General features: G+C 42.1%; 3 protein-coding genes across 4 annotated transcripts in view; 2 read left to right on the forward strand and 1 right to left on the reverse strand.

Annotated features, from left to right (window-relative positions):
* Positions 1 to 4,409, forward strand: part of SNW1 (SNW domain containing 1) — a 22,189-nt gene extending 17,780 nt beyond the window's left edge. The window contains exons 9-14 of the mRNA XM_053287346.1: positions 196 to 312; positions 618 to 759; positions 1,249 to 1,345; positions 1,581 to 1,698; positions 3,419 to 3,585; positions 3,687 to 4,409. Of these exons, the coding sequence (XP_053143321.1) occupies positions 196 to 312; positions 618 to 759; positions 1,249 to 1,345; positions 1,581 to 1,698; positions 3,419 to 3,585; positions 3,687 to 3,885 (840 nt within the window). The 3' untranslated portion in view covers positions 3,886 to 4,409. The remainder of the gene's footprint in view (positions 1 to 195; positions 313 to 617; positions 760 to 1,248; positions 1,346 to 1,580; positions 1,699 to 3,418; positions 3,586 to 3,686) is intronic.
* Positions 4,337 to 15,327, reverse strand: SLIRP (SRA stem-loop interacting RNA binding protein). 2 transcript variants are annotated; one of them, XM_053287368.1, is made up of 4 exons: positions 14,875 to 15,327; positions 10,891 to 10,949; positions 6,395 to 6,502; positions 4,337 to 4,480 (listed from the first exon to the last, which is right to left on the reverse strand). In XM_053287368.1, the coding sequence occupies exons 1-4, from the start codon at positions 14,981 to 14,983 to the stop codon at positions 4,406 to 4,408; spliced, it is 351 nt and encodes a 116-aa protein (XP_053143343.1). In that variant the 5' UTR covers positions 14,984 to 15,327; the 3' UTR covers positions 4,337 to 4,405. The 2 variants fall into 2 exon arrangements, with proteins under 2 accessions (XP_053143343.1, XP_053143344.1); XM_053287369.1 differs by lacking the exon at positions 14,875 to 15,327 and adding an exon at positions 14,576 to 14,706.
* ALKBH1 (alkB homolog 1, histone H2A dioxygenase) overlaps positions 14,739 to 22,753 on the forward strand; it is a 19,248-nt gene continuing 11,233 nt past the window's right edge. Inside the window, exon 1 of the mRNA XM_053287367.1 lies at positions 14,739 to 14,870. Within this exon, the coding sequence (XP_053143342.1) occupies positions 14,739 to 14,870 (132 nt within the window). The remainder of the gene's footprint in view (positions 14,871 to 22,753) is intronic.

The following is a 22,753-nucleotide window of genomic DNA, read 5'->3' on the forward strand; positions in this document are numbered from 1 at the left end:
ATTAACAGTAAAGGTGGTGGTTGTTTTTTTAAATTATCTGAGCCAAAAATCAGAGAACAGTGCATCTAACTATACAGATGCACAAAGAACAAGTTAACTGGAGTATTTTAATGATGAATAAATATTTGTGGCAGATTTCTTAGCACACCACGTCTCTTGCTTGTTGATTAAGTGTCTTGTCTATTTTCACTCCAGGGTTACACCATTCCATTAGACAAGCGTCTGGCTGCAGATGGCAGAGGACTGCAGACTGTTCACATTAATGAAAACTTTGCCAAGTTGGCCGAGGCTCTCTACATTGCTGACAGAAAGGTCAGGGCATTATTTTTTAAAAATTATTATTATTCGTTGTGCATCTTTCTGGTTACTTATTTCCATTGAAAAAATCTGAGCAGCATAACAACTTCAGCTGCTTGGGAACAGACCTTTGTGACATAGTATAGACGCTACACCTTTCTAGCTTTTTGTCTGGCCAAAGACATCTGAGTGCTTTGGATTCTGGGTTACATATGTGGGTTTATATTACCATTCGAAGCATGCGGCTCTGTTTTGATAGAAAGCTTCAGGATTTTTGCTACAGTCCTTGATAGTCTGCCTTTGCTCTGAATCTTGTGCAGGCTCGTGAGGCTGTAGAGATGAGAGCCCAGGTGGAGCGGAAGATGGCCCAAAAAGAAAAAGAGAAACATGAGGAGAAACTCAGGGAAATGGCACAAAAGGCCAGAGAGCGAAGAGCTGGGATCAAAACTCACATGGAGAAAGGTAATGTGCTCCCTTCATGCTGCCTTTATAAAAGATTCCAAAGGCGTGTTTGCTCTTGAGTTTAAGCAATTGAGTGCTGTTTGGGGAAGGCTGCTATGAGTCTGCAGTAGCTGGGAACTGCTTTAGTCAGCCAGTCTCTCTGCTGAAAAACTGCATTTTTTCCATGCTTGGTGCTCCTCGGACAAAGAGCATGTAGCCTGGTTCTATGGACATTTATTTAGGAGTTCCAGGTAAAGTTCACTGGTGCTTATTCCCAAGTAAGTGTGCATAAGATTGCAGCATCAGGCCCTTTTTTTAATGGCACATAACCTTAAGTGAAATTCTCTATTTTATCTAAACTTGGCTGTGCCAGAAAAACCATTTAATACTTCCGGTACTAGTGCAGAAGCATCAGATCCTAAATCCTGAGTCCAGTTGCTGCAGTGATATTTATTGTGAAATAACCCACATAGATTATGATTGATACATTTTGACTCTCAAACGTTACAGAGGATGGAGAAGCTAGAGAACGAGATGAAATCAGACATGACAGGCGAAAAGAGAGACAACATGACCGGAATCTTTCTAGAGCAGCTCCAGACAAAAGGTACAAGAAACTAATGTTTCTAGAACAAACCAATGGGGATGGGGGCAACTATGACAGGAAGCCCAGTAATGTTTGGTCAAAATTCCAAATGCAGATCACCGTGCCTATTCAGAACAAGAAAGTTAGAAGTTCAGCTAACCTTTTTCACTGTGAGAATTCAAGAGTTTCAGCATGCTAATTAATGGTTGATCTTATTGTAGCCTAACAACATGCAATATCGTTAACCCTGACTTAGATCAAAGTTGCAAAGGAATGAGAACAGAGACATTAGTGAAGTCATTGCCTTGGGTGTTCCCAACCCTCGAACATCCAATGAAGTTCAATATGACCAGAGGCTCTTCAACCAGCATAAGGTAAGCAGTTCTTTCCATGTATCTGGAGGCATGATGAAGCAGAAAATTTGTAGCAACTTGTTAGCATACTTTCCTTAATGCTTCTGCCTAACTTTATTTGCTGTTGATTGTTAACTGCTCAGAGGTCTTGGAGCCAAAGAAGGAAAGTATAAACACTTAAAAAAAATAATGTAGATAATACGGAGTTCACCTTAAGTTTTAAGGTGCTTAGGATCTTGGGAACCCTAAATGTTCTTCTAATTCTCCCAATAGTAGTATTCAACCCTAAATGTATGGTGGTTTTGGCAACAGCTGCTGAAATCCTTGCCTATAATCGCTGCTAAATATTTATGGCATTGGATGATAAAAATAAAGACTCATGAACATTTCACCACTGTGTGCAGGGTTATCTTTGCTGCCAAAAGTATTGGGGAGATGAGACTTGGACGGTTTGGATACAATAGCCCAATTCAGCCCCCTGCTTCCACCAGATCCTTTTGGCAGTGAAGCTTCTACGCCCTGTGAGAAGAATCTGGTTGCCTGGTAGATCCAGGGAACCAACAGTCAAGAGAACCCTGAAGAGATATTCATCACATCCTGGGATGATCTCCTTGGGTATCACACATTTCAGGGTGGTCTGGGTCTGTCGAAAGAAGTGAAGTGTTTGCTTCCTTTCAGCCACCATCCTAAACACATGGCACTCACAGCGCCTGTCAGTTCTCCCAATAGTTGGGGCTATTTAGTGTACGAACTTTACAGATGGGCTACCTTGAATAATTTCATGGTGGAAAAGCAGCTTGTAAATTCTCCAGTGGCTGAGAGAAAAGGGAGGCTGCGAGTTGTTCAAACTCTACTATTTCTCTGCAAGGGAATGCTGGCCAGAGACCCTCACCAACACGACAGATATTTCTATACCATTTTTCAACACAAGTTCCCAAAGCGGTTTATATAGAGAACTAAAAATAAATAAAGATGGAACCCTGTCCCCAAAGGGTTCACAATCTAAAAAGAAACACAAGACAGACACCAGCAACAGCCACTGGAGGGACGCTGTGCTGGGGCCGAATAGGGCCAGTTGCTCTCCCCCTGCTTAATAAAGAGAATCACCACTTTTAAAAGGTGCCTTTTTGCTCAGTTAGCAGGGAAATCCATCAGTTCCATCCATCAGCAGAACCCATCAGTTTTCTGTCCCATGGCATGTAACCTAATACACTAGCAAACTGCCCCCATTGTGAGGGACAATGGATAGGAAGGGCTCACATACTGCAAGAACTGAGTGTTGGGGTATGTAGCAGGATAGGCAGAAAAGTTTATTGCAGCAGTCCTGCATGGTTGATATCAGTGAGGACAAATATGCACTCACTGCAAAAGTGCAGCACTTTCACTTATGTTTGGAAAATGAAGGTGTGCGCTCAAAGCCACCACTGCAATTCAGACCTAGTCTATTACTTGTGCCTAGCATTGAGAATCAAGCCATACTTGTATCCTGCAGTTTTGTTTTATGCTCATGCTAGTGAGAGATTGCTAGGAACTGGCTTTGAGATAATTGTGGCTGCCCAACAATAACATGCTGATCCATGGACTTCATGTTGTATGGGATACTTCTGAACTCCCAGCAAAAGCAAATACTACTCTTTCTAAATAACCATTGTTACCTAATGCAGTTAGGATAGGCTTACAGCAGAGAAGTACTGAGAATTATTAGCATCCAGTTAATGCAGACCATTTTGTGTTACTCTAGGGCATGGACAGTGGTTTTGCTGGAGGAGAAGACGAAATTTACAATGTGTATGACCAACCCTGGAGAAGTGGTAAAGACATGGCCCAGAACATCTACAGACCCAGTAAAAATGTGAATAAGGACATGTATGGTGATGATTTAGAAGCACAAATAAAAACTACAAATAGGTATGGAAGCAAATGTGAGACATCTGAAGCCCAAGCTATTTTTTATTTTATTTTTTGCAACTGGAACACTAGATTTACTGTTTGCTTCCTGTCTGTCATAGGTTTGTGCCTGACAAGGAATTTTCTGGCTCAGATCGCAGACAAAGAGGTCGAGAAGGACCAGTTCAGTTTGAGGAGGATCCTTTTGGTCTAGACAAGTTCTTGGAGGAAGCCAAACAGCACGGGGGCTCAAAAAGGCCATCTGATAGCAGCCGCCCTAAAGAACATGAGCATGAAGGCAAGAAAAGGAGGAAAGAATAAAGAACTGCTTTCTCTAGATAGCAAGACTGAATTCAGTACTTCAAGCATTTTAAAGACAGGCTCCAGGGGAATTGTCTTAACCAGTTGATAATCCCCAATGCAGTGGATATAAAGCACCATGAGCTCAATAGGACACCTTACCCAAGGAACAGAGGGAAGGCAAAATTGGACCACTGAGTTGTGTTCTGTATTCTGGATTCTAGCTATGCCCTTCCCATTTGTTTCCACACAAGTGAAGCACTAGACTATTGTCTTGTATCAGGAACTATATTCTGGCCCTATCTTGAGTTCTACTTAGTTAAAGCTGTTTATTCTATCTGAAATTTCCCTTGTACATAGTTTTCCCTGCTTCTGCTGTAATGTACTTGCAAGAGGGAAGGGTATTGTGATTCACTGTTGCTCTGCTGTGACTGTCATTTTGAGCTTAGAGAAACAGCTGGATTCATTTAACTGAGATGAATACATATCCATAAGTTTATTTTAGTTTCTTTACATGGCAGTGAAATAAAGTCTCTTTCCTTTAATTAGTGTCAGCAATTCTTCTGCCTGAATATTGGCCTGGAAAAACACTTTTTTTCTGGTGCTGAACGTCAAGCTGAAAGATAAAGACAAAACTGCTAGTAAGACAGCAAGGAAACACAAGCTTAATATACATTGATTTCTATGCTTACAGGGAAATATTCATTATGGAGATGTTCTACATAAGCTAAGCACATGAAAGTGTAGTGTTGGCTAGGCTATATTATGTTACTGTGACAATAAGTATAAGCTTCACCATAACTGGAGGAGCCTCCATAAGCACTTCCTCAACCGGACTCCATTGTGTTCTTTGGAGTATATGTAACGTACTAAGATTGCAGTTTGCCTTACCACTACAACTGGATATCACTGCAATGGTGGCAGTGTTCAGGATTTGTGTTCAAGAAGTCAAGGAATAATAGAATGCCACTGGAAACATTCACCTGCTTGACAGGGTGGGTAGGTATTACACTGAATATTCACTATTTCTGCAAGCATCCTGAATCAAGGTTGGTTTCAATTTTGAAAGTTATTTTTTCAACCAAAAAATACCTAAATTTCCTTATGCACAGTTTAAGAAATTAAGCTGAACTACATAATCCAGCACCTGAGTCCTGCAGAAGGTGACTTATTGTTGCTATATTTATAAACTTATGAAAAACAAATGGAGGGGGAGAATTATTCTAGGCTCTCTCCCCCAGGAGAAAAGGGCTGAATTGTGCATATTCCCTCCACTACTTTGAAAATGTGTGTTCTGCCTGCTGCCATTACACAAAACATTTTGTGAAGCATAGCCTTGTACAAGGATTAAGGTGTTTCTGAACTACTTTCAGTTATAAGTTCCAATAAATAACTGAATGTAAAAGTTGTTATAGCCCTTCTGCCAGAGAATTCAGGGCACAGCACATACCTCACTCTTCATCTTCACAACTCTATAAGGTATATTATACAGAGAGAGACTGAGTAAAGGTTTGCCAGTTCTCTGGGGAAGGGGCTCAAAATGGGTTTGAATCCCATTCTCAGTCCAGAATTCTAACCACTGCATCCCAATGGCTACTGATATTTTCAACTGCAGCCGAGGGAGGGAGGACAACAGGGCAAGATTCCCTCCCCCTCTCACAATCCTCCATTGCTGCAAGCGTCAAGCCTTTTTCCTACTCCCCATGACAGAAACACAAAATTGGGGTGGCATTAGCCAGCTCAGGAGCTACTGGTAGTTTCCAAGCTTATCTGCAGTAGCTCTCTAGGCTTCTCCCTCTCAGCCAATACTACAAGTTGATTGGCTGGCTTCAGGTCACACAATTTTTAATCTCTCTCTTCAGGTGCTCAGAGTTGTTCACATTTGTCTATTTCTTCCCCCTACCCACCCAAGCAGACAATTTTGCAGCAAAGCTCTCCTAGAATTCACGTTCTGATATTAAAATCCTTATTCCATAAATATAAATGTTCATACAAGCTACTATTTTGTGACTTGGCCCCAAGCTGCTATTTCATGCCGGTAGCTCCCAAGGCTCTAGCAAAACAAAGTTCCTGGAAGCCTTAAGCCTGCCCACCCTTAACCTAAGTTTTTGATGTTAACACACGCCTTGCATCATTTATTAAGATAATTGTGACACTTTCTTACACATTGTGAAATATATAAAGCTAGCCGACCCGCGCAGAGCATCTGTGCGCTCTTTGGGGCTGGCTGTTCTCCCCTCCCGCCCCACTCTCTTGCCCTCCCTCCCCCGTCCAACTTGCCTCTGTGGCCAGGCAGGGCCTGCCACTTGCCTCCTGGGTGCGCCTCAGCCAATCAGGCACTTCCGCCGCCCAGCCAATCAGCTGGGCACTGGGATGCACATTCTAAGGCACACCCAGGAGAATTAATAATATAGATATAACAAACATACTAACCACAGTCATAGTTTGCACATTTCCATTTTAGTGCGCAGCTTAAGATTGTTATTTCAAAAGGAAAAGACAGGTATCTATGGTTGCACAAGCCTCTTACCTTAACTCCTTCCAGGATGTGAGTGTTTTTCTGCAAAGCATTCTTGAAGCCTTCTTCAGTAGAAAATCCAACCCAGCAAAAACTTTTGTGGAATCCTGTTTCTTTATTCTAATCATTCAAGACATATTGATACAAAAATTCAGACTTCCAGACAATATAATTTTTTTCCAGTAGCTAACTACTGCTTAAATGTAACCTAAACACTGTTTACTTCTATACCCTTCTTACAATAAGCTAATACTGTATGAGGGGCATGAATAGGCAACATTTAGATATTCACAATATCAGTTGCACAGGTTATAACTGCAATTTATACTCCACCTGTTTGTAATGGGCTTCAAAAAGTACTAGATAGAATGTCAGTAGTTAGAGCGATTTCTGTTATGAATCAGCTTTACCGAAGACCTAATTCATTCAAATCCCTTCCATAGGTTATGTAAGCTTTATAGCCCTGTTCAGCAACTTTCTCTAAAAGGCCACTTTGAAAGTAGTGTGAGGAACACCACTTCAACCAGTGCCACCCAAAGAAGCCTGCTGACAAGTTCACTTGCTAAAGTTGCCAATTCTTCCATTCCAACGCAGTTTCATTCCACATTAAAAATGCTGTCTGGCCTCCCAGATCCTAAGGGGCTTCATTTGGCCCAGGGCTTTCAATTACTGATCCCTAATTTACAGTTTAAGATACACCACCTTAGAGAGGACAGCTGGTCTTGTGCTGGCAAGCATGACTTCTCCCCTTAGCTAAGTAGGCTGCATAAGAATGGGAAACTTAATGTGTGAACACTATAAGATATTCCCCTTAGGGGATGGAGCCACTTTGGGAAGAGCAGAAGGTTCCAAGTTCCCTCCCCGGCATCTCCAATATAGGACAAGATTTATTATTTTTAATAGGACAAGATTTATTTTTTTTAATAGGACAAGATTTTTTTATTGAACCAACAAACTACCAAAGCATACAGTACGTTGCCAAAGCACAATTATATACAAAGTGGTTGTTTGTACATCATATATCTACAAAGATTTACACACAAGAATTTGGAAACACACAAGTTATGAAGTATATGCAGGTAGTACTGTAACTCGGGGGTGGGGGATTACAAGGCACATCGGGTAATCGGGGGGGGGGGGGTTACGTCCAACGTCCATTTCCACAATTTGTCCCATTGCTGTTTAGAAGAGATACTCTTGTCTTTTTGCACATAACCATACAAACTTTTCCAGAAGAGATTTACTGTCTCATCTGCGTGAACCTCTTGGTCGTGTCTTCCCTCCCTATTCCTATACACGAGCATTGCATAAATGACATACAGGTTTACTAACCTGATTACGAGAAGGGGAACGTTCCAGTTCCCTAGTATGGGGGCACCCGTTCCCTCCCGTTTCCTTGAAGGTTTCTTTCTGGGACCTCGAAAGGAGGTTCTATCGCTCAAACCCGAGGTTAGTTCTTCCCAAGTCTGTTTTTCCAAATCAGGCCACTCTAACAGCTTGCTTACTCCCTGCCACACTCTTTTGGCTACCACACACTCTTTTAAGAAATGTGAGTGGGTTTCCCTTAATGTTTTGCCTAGCTCACTAGCTTTCTGTTTGCAGGTGATTTTAGGGGCTGAGGGAGATTCCTGCCTGCAACCTTGGAGAAGCTGCTGCCACTCTGTGTAGAGCTAGATGGACCTATGGTCTGACTCAGTATATGGCAGCTTCCTATGTTCCTATAATCATGGTTTTACAGCCAATACCGTAAACATGGGTTGTAATGGATCCCCTTTAGGTTTTAAGGCATATAGCTTATCTTCTCTCCTGAACAGAGCAGAAAGCTTTCTAGCCACTTCCTCCTCAAGTCTATATAGATAGAATTATTATTGTGCTAGAAACTTACTGGTTATATCACAATGAAGGACTGAAAATTCCCAGTGGGGAGTGGGGGAGAGAAACACAGAAGGGCAGGGCACTGGTCATTTTTGTTTTGTTTTGTTTTTGTTTACCAGTTTCCCCCTTTACTAGGGTCAAAACTAAATTATGTATACGCTACGGGAAAAGGGGTACTTCTAAAGACATGTTATATTAAGCTGTTGATACCCAAGTACAATACAAACATGTATCTTTCACTGTAAGATTCAATCTTTCAAGTCTATTGATTTCAGTGAGAGTTAAGCATGAACTTAGAATTTTTTGCAATGAAACCCAAAACCACTGTTCAAAAATGTTGGCTCAGTTTATCAGCCAGACAAAAACTTTATTAATCAGATGGTTCCTTGAGCTATTTTATTTTGATAGGTTACTAGTCAGAATTTTTTCACTTGTCAGGCATCATTTTCACTCAGCAGGAACAGGTAGACGAGTGGATTTCCTGAGCCCTGCTCCACAGTGCTTAGCTTTGGCTGGATCATGCCCCTTGTGTCAAACAAAGGCACAGGTATAAATAAGTTACTGCTTTCCCTTTTAAATACACATGTGCAGGGAATGTTCAAAACTGTTTTGTATGCATTTTAAAGGGCAAAATGAAGTACCAGATGAAGCGTCCATGTGTTTTTATTCTTGAGATTGGTACCTGAATACTGATCTCCATGGAAAAGCAGTTCTTGAATACATATGGTAAATGTTGAAAGATTTGTAAATAAAATTTTTGCAAAATGCAGTGGAAAGAATTGAGAGACCAGAATCATTAATAATTTTTACCAAGTGTATACAAATACAATTCTGAAGGTGACAGCACAGGTGTGTTGCTCTGAATAGGAGTGTACACAAAACCACCTGGCTCGGTTCAAGCTCAAACTGGACCTAAAACAGACCAGTTTGGTTTTGCTCCCCATCGGTTCGGGGTGGGTGGGTGGGTGTATTCTTTTTTTTTTAAGCTTCCTCCAGGAGGCTTCTCCAAGGTGGTGGTGGTGGTGGGGTTATGTAGGTCCCACCCCCTGCCGGCCTTCCTTTTTGTAAAAATCACCCAGTTCAGGTGTCTTCGGCCCTTTTCCAGGCCTATTGCCCAACACGGCCACACAGGCTCCCACTGTGCAGGCGCAGCAGCCTCCAAAATGGCCAACCTGCCAGGGAATAGGTCTGGAAAAGGCAGAGGGTGCCCAAACCAGATGATTTTTACAAAAAGGAAGGTTGGCAGGGGGAGGGGGAAACTCCGCGGTCCCCCCAGCCACTTTGGAGAAGCCCCCTGGAGGAAATAAGTTAAAAAAGAAAGCAAAGCAAAAAATTGTTTTTAAAAAAATGTTTGATGAACCTCTGAACTGGGTGTGTGTGTGTGTGTTCCCGTTTGTTTGGTCTGGGGTCAACCCGAACAGGGGGTGGTTCGCCTTCATACCAAACCAGTTTGATATCAAACCTGTTTGCACACCCCTAGTTCTGAATGTTGTTTAGACATATTATAAGATTCTTCAGATGCCTATTTTAGTAAGTTATGCAGTCAGACAGAACATTTGCCTTTTTCACTTTTCTGAGTCTTATGAATTTAATATGCAACTCAAACAGAACTACAATCCACTGCAGTGTGATACATACCGATAAATATATACCCCGAATTAAAAACATGAAGAATTGTAGAACTGGAAAAGGTGCAGAAGAGGGCAACCAAGATAATCAGGGGCCTAAAGCACCTTCCTTATGAGGCAAGACTACAACACCTGGGGCTTTTTAATTTAGAAAAAAAGACTGTGGGGAGACATGATTGAGGTCTATAAAATCATGCATGGTGTGGAGAAAGTAGACAGAGAAAAATTTTTCTGCCTCTCATATAATACTAGAACCAGGGGTCACCCCATGAAATTGCCAGGAAATTTAGGACCAACAAACGGAAGTACTTTTTCACACAAAGTATAATCAACTTGTGGAATTATCTGCCACAAGATGTGGTATCAGCCAACAACCTGGATGGCTTTAAGAGGGGGTTTAGATTAATTCACGGAGGAGAGGTCTATCAACGTCTGCTAGTCGGAGGGCTATAGACCAGCCTCCAAGGCAGGATGCCCCTGAGTACCAGTTGCAGGGGAGTAACAGGAGGGAGGGCATGCCCTCAACTCCTGCCTGTAGGCTTCCAGGGGCATCTGGTGGGACACTATGTGAAACAGGATGCTGGACTAGATGGGCCTTGGGCCTGATTCAGGAGGGCTGTTCTTATGTGCCTTAAACAGGGATGAAATCTTTTTCTCCAGATGGGAAACACTAGTTTTATTTGGGCAATTAAAAACAAAAGTTTTCTCTTTGGTAAAAGCCCCCTTAGTAAGTCACCATGCTAGCCCTGTTATATTTTAATAAATTGTGTTATAAAGTAATTGTCTGGTCTAATGATAAGTTTAAAAAAACAATTACAAAGAAAAAACAGAACTTCAACCATAAGTCTATTCTAAAATAGGTACAATTAGACAGTTATAAAATCCTTTATGTGAGATTTCAATGGCCTATTGATTAGGTTTTTCTTAATAATCAAATACCCTCCCCCACCACAAAAAATCAAATTTATTTGGTTTCTTAAGTCAATTAGTGGCAATTGTACTCACAAATGGCAGCGTACATCTCTTCACAGAGCCAAACTGAGCAAAATATTTTCTTATTTCATCTACAAAACAAATAAAAAAGAGAAGGTGAAATACCATACTTCACTTTTCTGCCTGAAGTTTAAAAATGTTTGCTTACACAGGTCACATAACTGTTTCTTGGAAGAATTCTGCAGCCTGAGGAAAACAGAAGGTCCTCTAGTATACTTGCCCCTACCTAACATACCTTATTTCTACATACAACTCTCAGATGTACCTTTACGCATTGCTTGTCCCTTGAACCTAACCAAGAAACAGCTCTTCATTAAGAGATTAGGAACATACCCAGTGTGCTAGTGAATGCCTTCTAGATCTAATTTTAGTGATTGCTATACAAATACAATGAATATTTATATACCACTTTTCAACAAAATTTCCCAAAGTGGTTTACATAGATATAAATAAATAAAATGGCTCCCTGTCCCTTAGGCTCACAGTCTAAAAAAGCAACATAGGATAGACACCAGCAACAGTCACTGGAGGCATGCTGTGCTGGGGATGGATAGGGCCAATTGCTCTCCCCCTGCTAAATTAAGAGTATCGCCACTTTTAAAAGGTGCCTTTTTTGTTCACGCAGCAGGGGACACAGCACACCAATAATTCTTCCCAAATGATTCAGCTGGTCAAGTCCTATAGCTAGGCTCATAATTTACAAAAATATTCATAAAAATACACAAAGACTGAATGCACAAGGCGCATCAACCTGTGAAGTTAAGCAGATCCGAGTATGGTATGTGCCTGGATAGAAGACTGCTGGGGAATTTACGCAACCTTCAGTTCCATGGGAGAAAGGATGGAAATAAACAGACTGCAGCTTACTTTACATGAGAGCAAATATATAGAAAACCCAGGTTCTGTTAAGTGTTCCCTCTAACAGGGATTCCCAGATAGATGTTGCTGACTAAAACTCCCAGCATTCCCAGCTGCAACAGCCTTTGCTTGGGGATGATGGGAGTTGTAATCAACAACATCTGGGAATTCCTGTTAGAGGGAACATTGATTCGGTTCCTGTTCAACTACGAAACTCACTGAGGGGCCTTGGACAAGTCTCTTTCAAGCCTACCTCAGAGAGCTGCAAGGCAAAGATATTCTATACACATTGGACGAATGAGAGGATAAAACACAGAAGACAAGCTTCCTATGCTGATTTTTTTTGTGTGTGTGTGTGCATTGTAACAAATAGAATAAGCAACTGTCTATCTTGCTGCAATTCTACATGCCAGGCTGATGTCACACTACGCCTTTATTTAGGAAGAAAAGAGCAACTGGCCCTATTCAAACCCAGAACAGTTTTCTTGCAGCAGCTGTTGCTGGTGTCTTGCTTGTGCTCTTATTGGACTACTAGTCATTTAGCCCGTTACATTAACGGGCGCTAGAAGAGTGGTGTTAGAAGAGCGCTAGAAGAGTTGCACTAGAAGAGTTGCCCGCGGCTCCGGCCGGGCCCACTGCCGCCTCGCCCGGCTTCCCCTGCCGCCTCCTTGCCTTGGCCGGCCAGGCCCGCCACCTCGGCTCCGCAGCCACCATGGGCGCCCACAGTCTGGCCCGCTGGTTCTCCTGGGTGTGCCGCCAGGACCAATCAGGCGCCCTGCCTACACGGACGCCTTTACGCGTGTGCCACGCATGCACAGAACACCTTCAAGAGACACGGACGCAGGTACCTTAGGGTTTTATTATATAGTAGGATGTGCCTTTTGGAGCCATTTTATTATTATTCTATGTAAACCACTTTGATGAGAACTTTTGTTGAAAAGTGGTACATAAATAGTAGCAGTAGTATACTACATAAACAGAAGTAGTACAACCACTCTCTAAGGTAGGTGGTTGATCTAATTTTGTTGAAAAATGTTATATAAATAGTACCAACAGCAGTAGTACAACAACCACTCTCTAAGGTAGGTGGTTGATCTAATTTCGGCCTGATCTAATTTACAGGGATGTGGTGAGGATAAAATAGGGTCAGTCAAAATCCTCCAGCGTCAGTAACACTGAGCTCCTTGGAGGAAGGAAGAAACACAAAAGTGATAGACAATCTTCTAAGGGTGGGGTGTGGTGGCGAAGAGTGGCAGCCTATGACAAGAATTTGTTTCTAAAAGAAGTATCAACAAGTTGTTCTAGTAAGAACTAATCAACCTACTTTCCTTTCACTATCTCTACATCCGAACTAAATCTGGTGCAAATCTAGGTTCACAAGTTAGATCTCTTGCACCTCAAAGGTTCATGTGTCTGCCATCTTGGATCGGGCTGGATGTCATCATTACAAACTGCACCATTGAGGTGTCCCTGTGTGTCACTCAATACAATTGTTCCAAATTTGATTCAAATTGGTTAGACAGTCCTCAGGTTAGTGCACTTGTGCCTCAAAGGTTTATGCATCCGCCATCTTGGATCGGGGTGGGTGAGATCATCACAAACTACACCATTAGGTTATCCCTATGTGTACATTCAGCTGTAGCAAATTTGGTTCAAATTGGTTAGCCTGTCCACAAGTTAGTGCACTTGAGCCTCAAAAGTTTACATGTCAGCCATCTTGAACTGGGGTGGATGACATCATCACAATCTTTGCTGTTGAGGTGTCCCTATGTGTCGCTACAACTGTAACAAAGTTCACGTGGCCACCACCTTGAATTGGAGTCATCATACATCACACCATTTGGGCATCCCTCCAAGCCACCTAATGGCACAGCAGAGAAGTAACTTGCGTAGGGAGCAAGAGACTGTTGATTCAAATCCCCGCTGGTGTATTTCCCAGACTATTGGAAACACCTATATCGGGCAGCAGCGATAGAGAAAGATGCTAAAAGCATCTTCTTATACTGCGTGGGAGATGGCAATGGTAAACCCTTACTGTATTCTACAAAGAACACTACATGGCTCTGTGGCCACCAGGAATCAACACCGACTCAGAGGCACAACTTTATCTTTATGTGTACAGCTGTAGCAAATTAGGTTCAAATCAGTTAGGCAGTTCACAAATTAGGCCACTTGCGCCTCAAACGTTCACAGTCTGCCATCGTGGATGGGGTGGATGACATCACAAACTATGCCATCGAGATGTCCCCCCTACAACTGTACCTGATTTGGTCCAGGTGTTGGGAAGATGATAGCGGGACTCACAGACATACAGAGAATGGCAGGTAATCTCATAAGCCTACTGTAGGCTAAAATAAATTAGGCTAAAAATAACTGAGCATGGTTTCTTTATTTCTTGCACTATTTAATACGAATAGTTTGTCAGGTGTTGTCGTTCACCCGTAAACCTGGGATCGATTAGAAATAAGAATGCAGATGGGTACACAATCATCGACTGCGGCAAAACATTCAAGAGGACTTGTTCCCCAGCGGGCGGGAAAGCACGTCTGCAGCGGATCCTCGGCAGGGATGGAAGAGGGGGAGATTCTAGGGCGGAAGTTCTATATCCAGTTCCATAGGATCCGAACCCCAACTCGGACACATTTGTTTGGATCCTATTTCTACGAGGCGTTTGTTGCAGGGCAGGGAAAGAAAAATATCGAGAATCGGCGGGAGGGGGTGTGAGGAACGGGGCATCCATGCCGTTTCTCGGCTGACAGCCTCAGACAAAAATGGCCCGCTCCTAACAGCCTGTAGCTTTCCGAAGGGAAAACACTCCTCCCGGCCTCAGAGAACTCACTTGCCGATACAGTCCAGGGGATCCGGGCAACAAAGACCTCGAAGACGCGCCGGGAAGGTCCTACCGCCGCCATCTTGGAAACCAAGGGACTCGCCGGCGGGCTGACGGCAGCGGAGCCCAGCCCCTTCCGCTGACCCCGGCGGGCAAGGTCATCTCGACAAAGATGGCGGCCAGCAGGGTCGCCGCAAGGGAGGGCGGGGAAGACGCTTTCCGACGGCTTTTCCGCTTCTACCGGCGACGGGAGGGCTTGGACCTGACGGGGGTGATTGACTTCTCGCAGCCAGCGACGCGGCAGGTACCTGGGCGGTCCTTTGCCTCGAGTCGCTCTCTTAGGCCTTTCGCGCTGGGGGCTGCCTTCCTCGGCCGGTAGCTATGGCAACGCCTGCCAGGGGGCGGTGGCCTCCTCATAATTCCCCCCGCCCTTCGCTGAGGAGTTTTCCCGTCTTCTTCTGGTGTGTGCACCAAGTGCAAGTCTTGGGTGGCTGGAGGAAGGGGGCGGGGGGGGGAGGCTCCCCTGGAAAGAGCCGGGCTGAGGAACTGAGGTTTACATAATGCTTTCTCCACACCAGTCCGGGCATCATGTTTTGAATGATTTCCCGTTGGGTTTCTTCCCGTCCGCCGTTTAGTGACGGACTCGCAATCTCGGGAAGATCACTGCGGCGTCAGTTTCTCCTGGTCGGTGGGGGTGTGTGTGAGGGGACAAGACAGCCCGGCAAGGACCTGCGGTAGTCTTCCGCCGCCGGACTACACGTCGGACGTCACGCGCGCCGCGCACGAGGCGGTCGCATGCTGGACTCTACCAGTTCAGACCGCAGGTGGGGGCGCTGTCTTCGAATGCTTTGCTTTGTCCCTGCAAATACTAGATGAGGGCACTTTTACTACATGCAGGGAGTTCGGGATTTTTTGTTTGCTCTCCGTTTACCGTAGGAAGCCTTCACCAAGTGGCACAGTCCAGAATTCTTCCATTCCATTCTGTATAATGTGTGTATTAAGAAGCTGCTTTTCGCTCAGTTAGACCATGCCTTACTCTTAACACAGTATAGTTATGTTTTTAACCGACTGGCAGCAGATCTTCAGGCAAAGGCCTTCCAAAGCGCTGCTACCATTTGAATGGAGATGTTGGGGACTGAACCTGGGGGACACAGCCTGCATACTGCACGTTCTTTACCATCAAGCGATGGTTCTAGTCATGTCAGTAAACTCAGAGTTGAACAAAGTTTCATACTGCTAGACTAATAAAGATAATTCTCTACAACAGTTTACAAAGATTGAAATCAATGTAGTTAGTGGTGTACTAAACTGCCCAGAGATTTTATATGGAGCGGTATATAAATAAATAACTATACATAGTTATTCTTCCAGATGTCTGTGTTCTTAAAAAGCACTGTGTGATTTTTTTAAAACAAACCCCAGTGTGTTTTTTTAAAAGAGACTTTTTAATATTTAATCTGCTGCTTATATCTGGTAGGAACATAGGGAGCTGCCATATACTGAGTTAGACCATTGGTCCATCTAGCTCAGTATTGTCTACACAGACTGGCAGTGGCTTCTCCAAGGTTGCAGGCAGAAGTCTCTCCCAGCCCTGTCTTGGAGATGCCAGGGAGGGAAGTTGGAATCTTCTGCATTTGAGCATACAGGTGCTCTTCCCAGAGCGGCCCCATCCCCCCCAGGGGAATTTGTTACGGTGCTCACATGTAGTCTCCCCTTTAATGCAACCAGGCCAGATCCTGCTTAGCAAAGGGGACAAGTCATTCTTGCTACAAGAAGACCAGCTCTCCTTCTCAAAGCCATGCTTCTGCTGAGTGTAGAGCTTGGGTGGGAATCCCACAGGGGGACGAGAGTGCCCTGCGGCACCACCCCGTCTCCTGATGCTCCCAGTTTTAAACTTTCTAAATAACTGTTAACTTGAAATTTTTTTAATGTAATTTTAATTGTGGTTTTAGCCTGGTCATTTAACTTAACTTAATTTGGTTAACTTTATTCTTACTTTACATTGTATATCTATTTTATTAATGTTGTGAGCTGCGCTGAGCAATAGTGTACTGGAGGGGTGGAATATAAATATTTTAAATAAAGAAATGTCTTCTCCAGTGGCAAGTTGAAGGGGAAGTTTTGAAGCCCTTTAACTCTCCTGGTGTCTTCAAGGGATGGTGTGAATACCAATTTCTATTGGCCTGTCACCTGGTTTTAAATCCCGTCTGTTGGGGAGCAATGGTCATTACCTAGTGGTGAACCATTTTCCCTTCCTCAGACCCAACTATTAAGCATACTTAATTGTATGGAGAGGATTTGTGGTAGCAAGCATGACTTGTCCCCTTATCTAAGCAGGGTCTGGTTGCATATGAATGGGAGACTAAACATGTGAGCACTGTAAGATATTCCCCTTAGGAGGGTGGAGTCACTCTGGGAAGAGCAGAAAGTTTCAAGTTCCCTCCCTGGCAGCATCTCCAAGATAGGACAAGATTTTTTAAATTTTTTTTTTTAGGACAAGATTTTTTTTATTGAACCAACACACGAGAGAGGTTCCTGCCTACAACCTTGGAGAAGCTGCTGCCAGTCTGTGAAGACAATACTAAGCTAGATAGACCAATGGTCTCACTCAGTGTATGGCAGATTCCTATGTTCCTGTACTTGGAAGAAAGGTTTCATAATCTGTCTCCTAATTTTGGTATGTTCTGGTTACTTATTTTTGTATTCATTTTTCATATCATGGATATTATGGAACATTGTGGGCATATCATGAGAGTCAATTCCTGGCAGCACCTTCACATGTTGTGATTTTAGAACCTCTTGTCTGTTGCTGGAGCTTTTTTTCTTATGTCATGACCTTGTCCATTATCTCTCTGGTGCTGAACAACTGGGCACAGTTTCTGTTATGCTGTTCCATCTCTTAGAGAGAAAAGATGGATGAATAAATGGTGTTCTTTTTTGAAGATGTCTGAAACAGAGTTCAGACTTTCTGGCAAGCAGACTGATGGTGAACATAAAAACACAGGAACAGCCCTGCTGGATCAGGCCCGGGGCCCATCTAGTCCAGCATCCTGTTTCCCACAGTGGCCCACCAGATGCCTCTGGGAAGCCCACAGGCAAGAGCTGGCACATGCCCTCTCTCCTGCTGTTGCTCCCCTGCAACTGGTATTTAGAAGCATCTGGCCTCTTTCACTGCCATAATACCATATCCCATGAGGTCACACTCATATGTGACTTTTTATTTATTAAGTGTTGTGAGAATCAACTTCACATTACATGTGATTCCATTCTTGGGGGGGATTAAATATATTTTTTGAGGTTACAATTTTTGTTTTTTGTTTTATTTTTTTACATTTATATCCCGCACTTCCTCCAAGGAGCCCAGAGTACATGGTTATGTTTCTCCTCACAACAACCCTGTGAGGTAGGTTAGGTTGAGAGAGATGTGACTGGCCCAGAGTCACCCAGTGAGTTTCATGGCTAAATGGGGATTTGAACTCAGGTCGCCCTGGTCCTGGTCCAACACTCTAACCACTGCACTGGAGGGAGAAATCTTGTAACCCTTTTCTGTCATAAATCCCCCGCCCCGAAAATCTCTTCCTTCAACTGCTTTTACTAGATGAAATATGAATACTCATGAATCCCAAAAGATAATTGCTGGACTACACATCACTTGTAGTGTTGCTCTCAGTTGTTAAAAGGCTGGTTTTTGTTGTTGGAGTAAAGGTAAAGTGTGCAGTCAAGTCGGTGTCAACTCCTGGTGACCGCAGAGCCCTGAGATTGTCTTTGGTAGAATACTGGAGGACTTTACCATTGCCATTTTCAGCGCAATATGATATGATGATGCCTTTCAGCATCTTCCTATATCGCTGCTGCCCGATATAGGTGTTTCCCATAGTCTGGGAAACACATCAGTGGGGATACAAATCAGCAAGCTCCCTAGGCAAGTTACTTCCCCGCTGCATTTAAGAGACCTTGAGAATGCATTGTAGGGTTGCAGTCCTGTGCTCACTTGGGAGTAAAATCTGTTGAACTTAGTGAGGTTTACTTTGGAATAAACATGCTTAGGACAGGGCTGTATGAGTTTTACTTCTCTGATCTAAACCACCTTGAGTTATAACAAATAGGTGGTATATGAATGTACTAAATAAAATAATAGTAATTTAGCCTTAAATCAGATTTCATTATTTCTGGAACACTTTTCCCCAGAATATCCAAGCACCTCTGGAAGAAGACAAAAGAGAGCCAGTGTGCTGGAGTGGCTAAACTTTAGTCGCTAAAGTGTTGGTCTGAGACTTGGAAAGCTCAGATTCAAATCCATGCTTGGCACTGCAGCTCATTGGGTGACTCATTGGCCAATCACTATTGGCTAACCTACCACCTATTTCAACCCTATGTGGGGTTGAAATTTTTCTGTAGAAAATTTTCCATTTCTAAAAATTCATGATGTCATAAAATGTATTTGTAACAATGGATACCAATGCAATGTTAAGCAAGCTTGGCAATTTCAGATTTGTAATTAATGTTTTTCAGTTGATTATCCTTAGGAAGTGTGTAAGAGAATATATGTTGATTTACTGATTATTCCAATTAAAAAAAATTCTTTCCATATGCTCTGAATTTGTTTCAATATAACATTTAAACCACTTTAAGTATCTTTATTGATCCCCCCGCCCATCAAATATTTCCATTTAACTGCTTGGCTGCTTGAAAAACTTGGAGATTCAGTGTGGGAAAATAAGATGGTAGGTTTTGTTGGGGTTTTAAAACTATTTATGGCATCAGAAAAATTTGCATAGCAAATATGAATACGACAAATCTTTATATACCTCTTTTCAACAAAAGTTTCCAAAGCGGTTTACATAGATATAAATACATAAATAAATTTATCTGAAGAAAATGTTATGTAGATTTTATGCAAACAAGGAAACTTTTGCATCAGAACATTACCAGAAAATTTTCCAATTCTGTATTTTTTAGAAAATCCACATCTCTATCCTCCATACAAAGTTGTTGATATACTAAAATACCTCCTGGACGTGAGCTCTTTAGAGGAAGGGCAGGCTAGACACATTATATGTGTATGTAAGGATATATATGTCTGTAATATGTGTATGTAAGGATATTCCCATACTCATTTGGAAGGAACTGATGAAATAATGAAAATATGCTCCTCATGAAGTGAGCTCTTTAGAGGAAGGGCAGGCTGTACACACATAAGACACAAAGAAGGATCTATAATTGGACTTATGCTTTCTAAATGTACTCACTAGCAATTTATGAATTGGTGTAAACAGAAGTTGCAAAACTTCTAGATGACAGATTTTTTAAAAAAATAAGCTTAATTCTGTATGGTATTAGAGTTATGTTTATTCTTGGGTAGAGTGGGCAAAACAATGCAGATAAAATCCAGCAAAGACAACTTCATGTCTACTCATGAAAGCTGTGAATAGAATTCAGAGGCAGTATATCTGTGAGCAGCAGATACTTTGTTCTAACAAGAGTATGATTTTTCCATCCTTCTCTCTTTGTGAACTTCTCAAGGGCATCTGGCCATTGTTGGATATAGAGTGGAGACTAGATTGGCCTTTTCTTTCATCCAAAGAGGCAATGTTTGCTTTACAATCATTCAAAAGTAATCCACCTTCCACCTCTCAGAATTGCTGTTCGTGACATAGAGCTTGTGGTGTGTGTGTGTGTGTGTGTGTGTGTGTGTGTGGTGTTTTGTTTTGTTTTGTTTTAAAAGTATAATAATGTAGTAGGAATGGTAGAACAGGTAGAAAATAATTTTTAAAAGCAATGCCCTTATAAAAACTGTCCTCCTTCCTTGGATGATTGTAGATACCCTCATCTAAACAAGCATATATAATTGGACTCAAGAAGAGAATGCAAACTGAAGCCAAATACAGTCCAACAGAATCATGTGGCTCCTTAAAGGCTAACTAGTTTATTATGACATAAGCTTTTTTCCATCCAGAGCCTATTGCATCAGATGCATCTAATCAAATCATAGGCTCTTGCCTATGAAAATTGATGTTACAATAACCTTCGTCTTTGAGCCATGGAGTTCAGTCTTTTTGCTGGAACAGACTGCCACAGCTACTCTTTTGAAAAATAAATGGGAGTATGAACGAGGAATATAACAGTATTTGCCTGTAATAACTGGAGACCCCAGGTTGACAAGCACATCTCTGTGCACTCTTTAAACAGTTCAGTGGTACATGAATGAATATTGCAAGCACGGCTGGCCTGTGTGCACAAAAGCCTGCTTTATCACAGGGATTCCCATCATCCTTTGGATCAGGGTAATGGAGTCAGAGTATTGGGGGAAATGTGATCAAGGTATAATGTGATTAAAAAGTGTATGACATCTCAAATTATTTGGGGAAATGTGAATAGGAAAGATTTAGTGTTTTTTAAAATGCTGGATTTATAGCGAGCTTAATGATAATGACATGCCACAAAATTAAAACTGTTCATTTAAACAGCCACACTTGATCTTTGGAACTTGTCCCCTACCTGCAACATCCGCCCTTATCAGTTGCCAAAAGCTAGATGCTATCCCTAGGACTGTTTGTTCTCTATTCATGCCTTCTTTTGTTTTACTTGCTCTTGAAAATATTTGGAGCTCATAGGTGGTTCTATCCTTGCCACTCTGATCATTATATAAAGCCTACAAGGAGAATCCTCTTTCATAGTCTGTCAGTATATCTGATTATCATCTTCCATGTCAGTGGCAAACTCACAAATGCTTTTGAGGAGGTTTTGATCTTGAAACATTGGTAACAAATCTTGGAAGCTCAGTAAATATTCCTAGAGAAGCTCTCTGTAGGAACATTGCCTATTGCAAATATTTTTTATACAGTACTCTCTGTATGTTGTAGTGTATTCTGTTTCTTACTTCTGGAAAAATAGTCTGCATTATTATCAGACATGTTCCAGAAAGCAAGATAATGTCTTGCCTACTGCTTTTTCCCCACCTGATCCCATTATCTTCTGTCTGTTGCAGGAAATTAACTAGAGGGAAAGAAACTAACAGTACTGTACAGGTGACATTTTCAGGTTGACAGAGGATTAGCGCTGTCTTCAATAACAAAAGATCCCTTTTATTTCATTAAGAATAACATATTAAAAGTGACTATGAGGTGTTAACAATATCTGACTAGCACCAGTGCTTAGACAGGTTTACTGGTCCTCAGTTAATACTGTAATGAGTGCAGTGTAATTACAGCCCTCCCAAGGAGATTTTCTGTCACAGAAATAAGCACTTCAAACCTTAAGAATACATAATTATGATTACCCTCTTATTTCTCTGGCATCCTTTGTAATTTCAATTAAAATTGCATATTCACTGGAGATGGAAATTAATGCATTATCTCATTTGGATTTGGGATTCTAGTCTGTCACAGGTTATAAAATGTTGTCTCTTCTAGCTATAGCGGTTCCTGCATTAATAGCCGTTACCACACATAATGTCGGAATTATGGTGCAGGGAGAAAAGCGAGCTATTTGTCAGAACATTGTGATTTCAGGTTTTTGAAGCACTCAGCCTACTGAATCAAGAAGTAAAATGTCCCACCAAAACCTCACAGGTCCAAAGAACACATTACAGTTTTATTGTCCGATATCTGACAGTTCTCTGGAGATAAAAACAAATGCTATATTATCTTTGAAAAGCTGGAATTCCAATTATATTGCATGCTGTTAACTCTGACATTTATGCAAGCTGGGAGACTTTGGCCAGCATCAGGAATGTGTGTGGTAGATATTCACTGGGCAAATTTGACAAATCTTGGGCATGTTACATTCAAGTATAACTTAATTTCCTAGATGCACTTTATATAGAACAGGAAAAATATTAAAGGGTGATTGTTAGGAACTCACCCTGATGCCCCTCTCAAGTCCAGGGAGGTAATTTGTTTTTATATTGTTTTATAATAACTCAGTCTCCAGGTTCTGGAAATGTATTCAGTTTTTACTTTCTTTCGCTGCCACCGTATGATTACTTACTACCCTGCTCTCAGAACTCAACGCCTTGGTTACATAGCCTTGTGAGCGCAGGATAGGCGTTTATGTTCAGTGTACAAAATGAAACAAAAATTGAGGTGTAGAACAAAAACAAGAATAAGTTTGTTTACAGCTGATTGGAATAAAGATCTCTGTAAGGCAGGGCACATAAACTTCTCTACAAAGTGTTTAAGTATGTCA

Source organism: Hemicordylus capensis, chromosome 1 (genome assembly GCF_027244095.1).
Source record: "Hemicordylus capensis ecotype Gifberg chromosome 1, rHemCap1.1.pri, whole genome shotgun sequence".
Lineage (NCBI taxonomy): Eukaryota > Metazoa > Chordata > Lepidosauria > Squamata > Cordylidae > Hemicordylus > Hemicordylus capensis.

Coding starts and splice junctions, on each gene's coding strand:
- SLIRP (XM_053287368.1), bottom strand. CDS start 14,983: ATGAGGAGGCCACCGCCCCCTGGCAGGCGTTGCCATAGCTACCGGCCG. Junction 10,950..14,874: donor CGAGGCAAAGGACCGCCCAG/GTACCTGCCGCG, acceptor TTTGTTTTGTAG/ATGAAATAAGAAAATATTTT. Junction 4,481..6,394: donor ACATCCTGGAAGGAGTTAAG/GTAAGAGGCTTG, acceptor TTTATCTTTCAG/CTTGACGTTCAGCACCAGAA.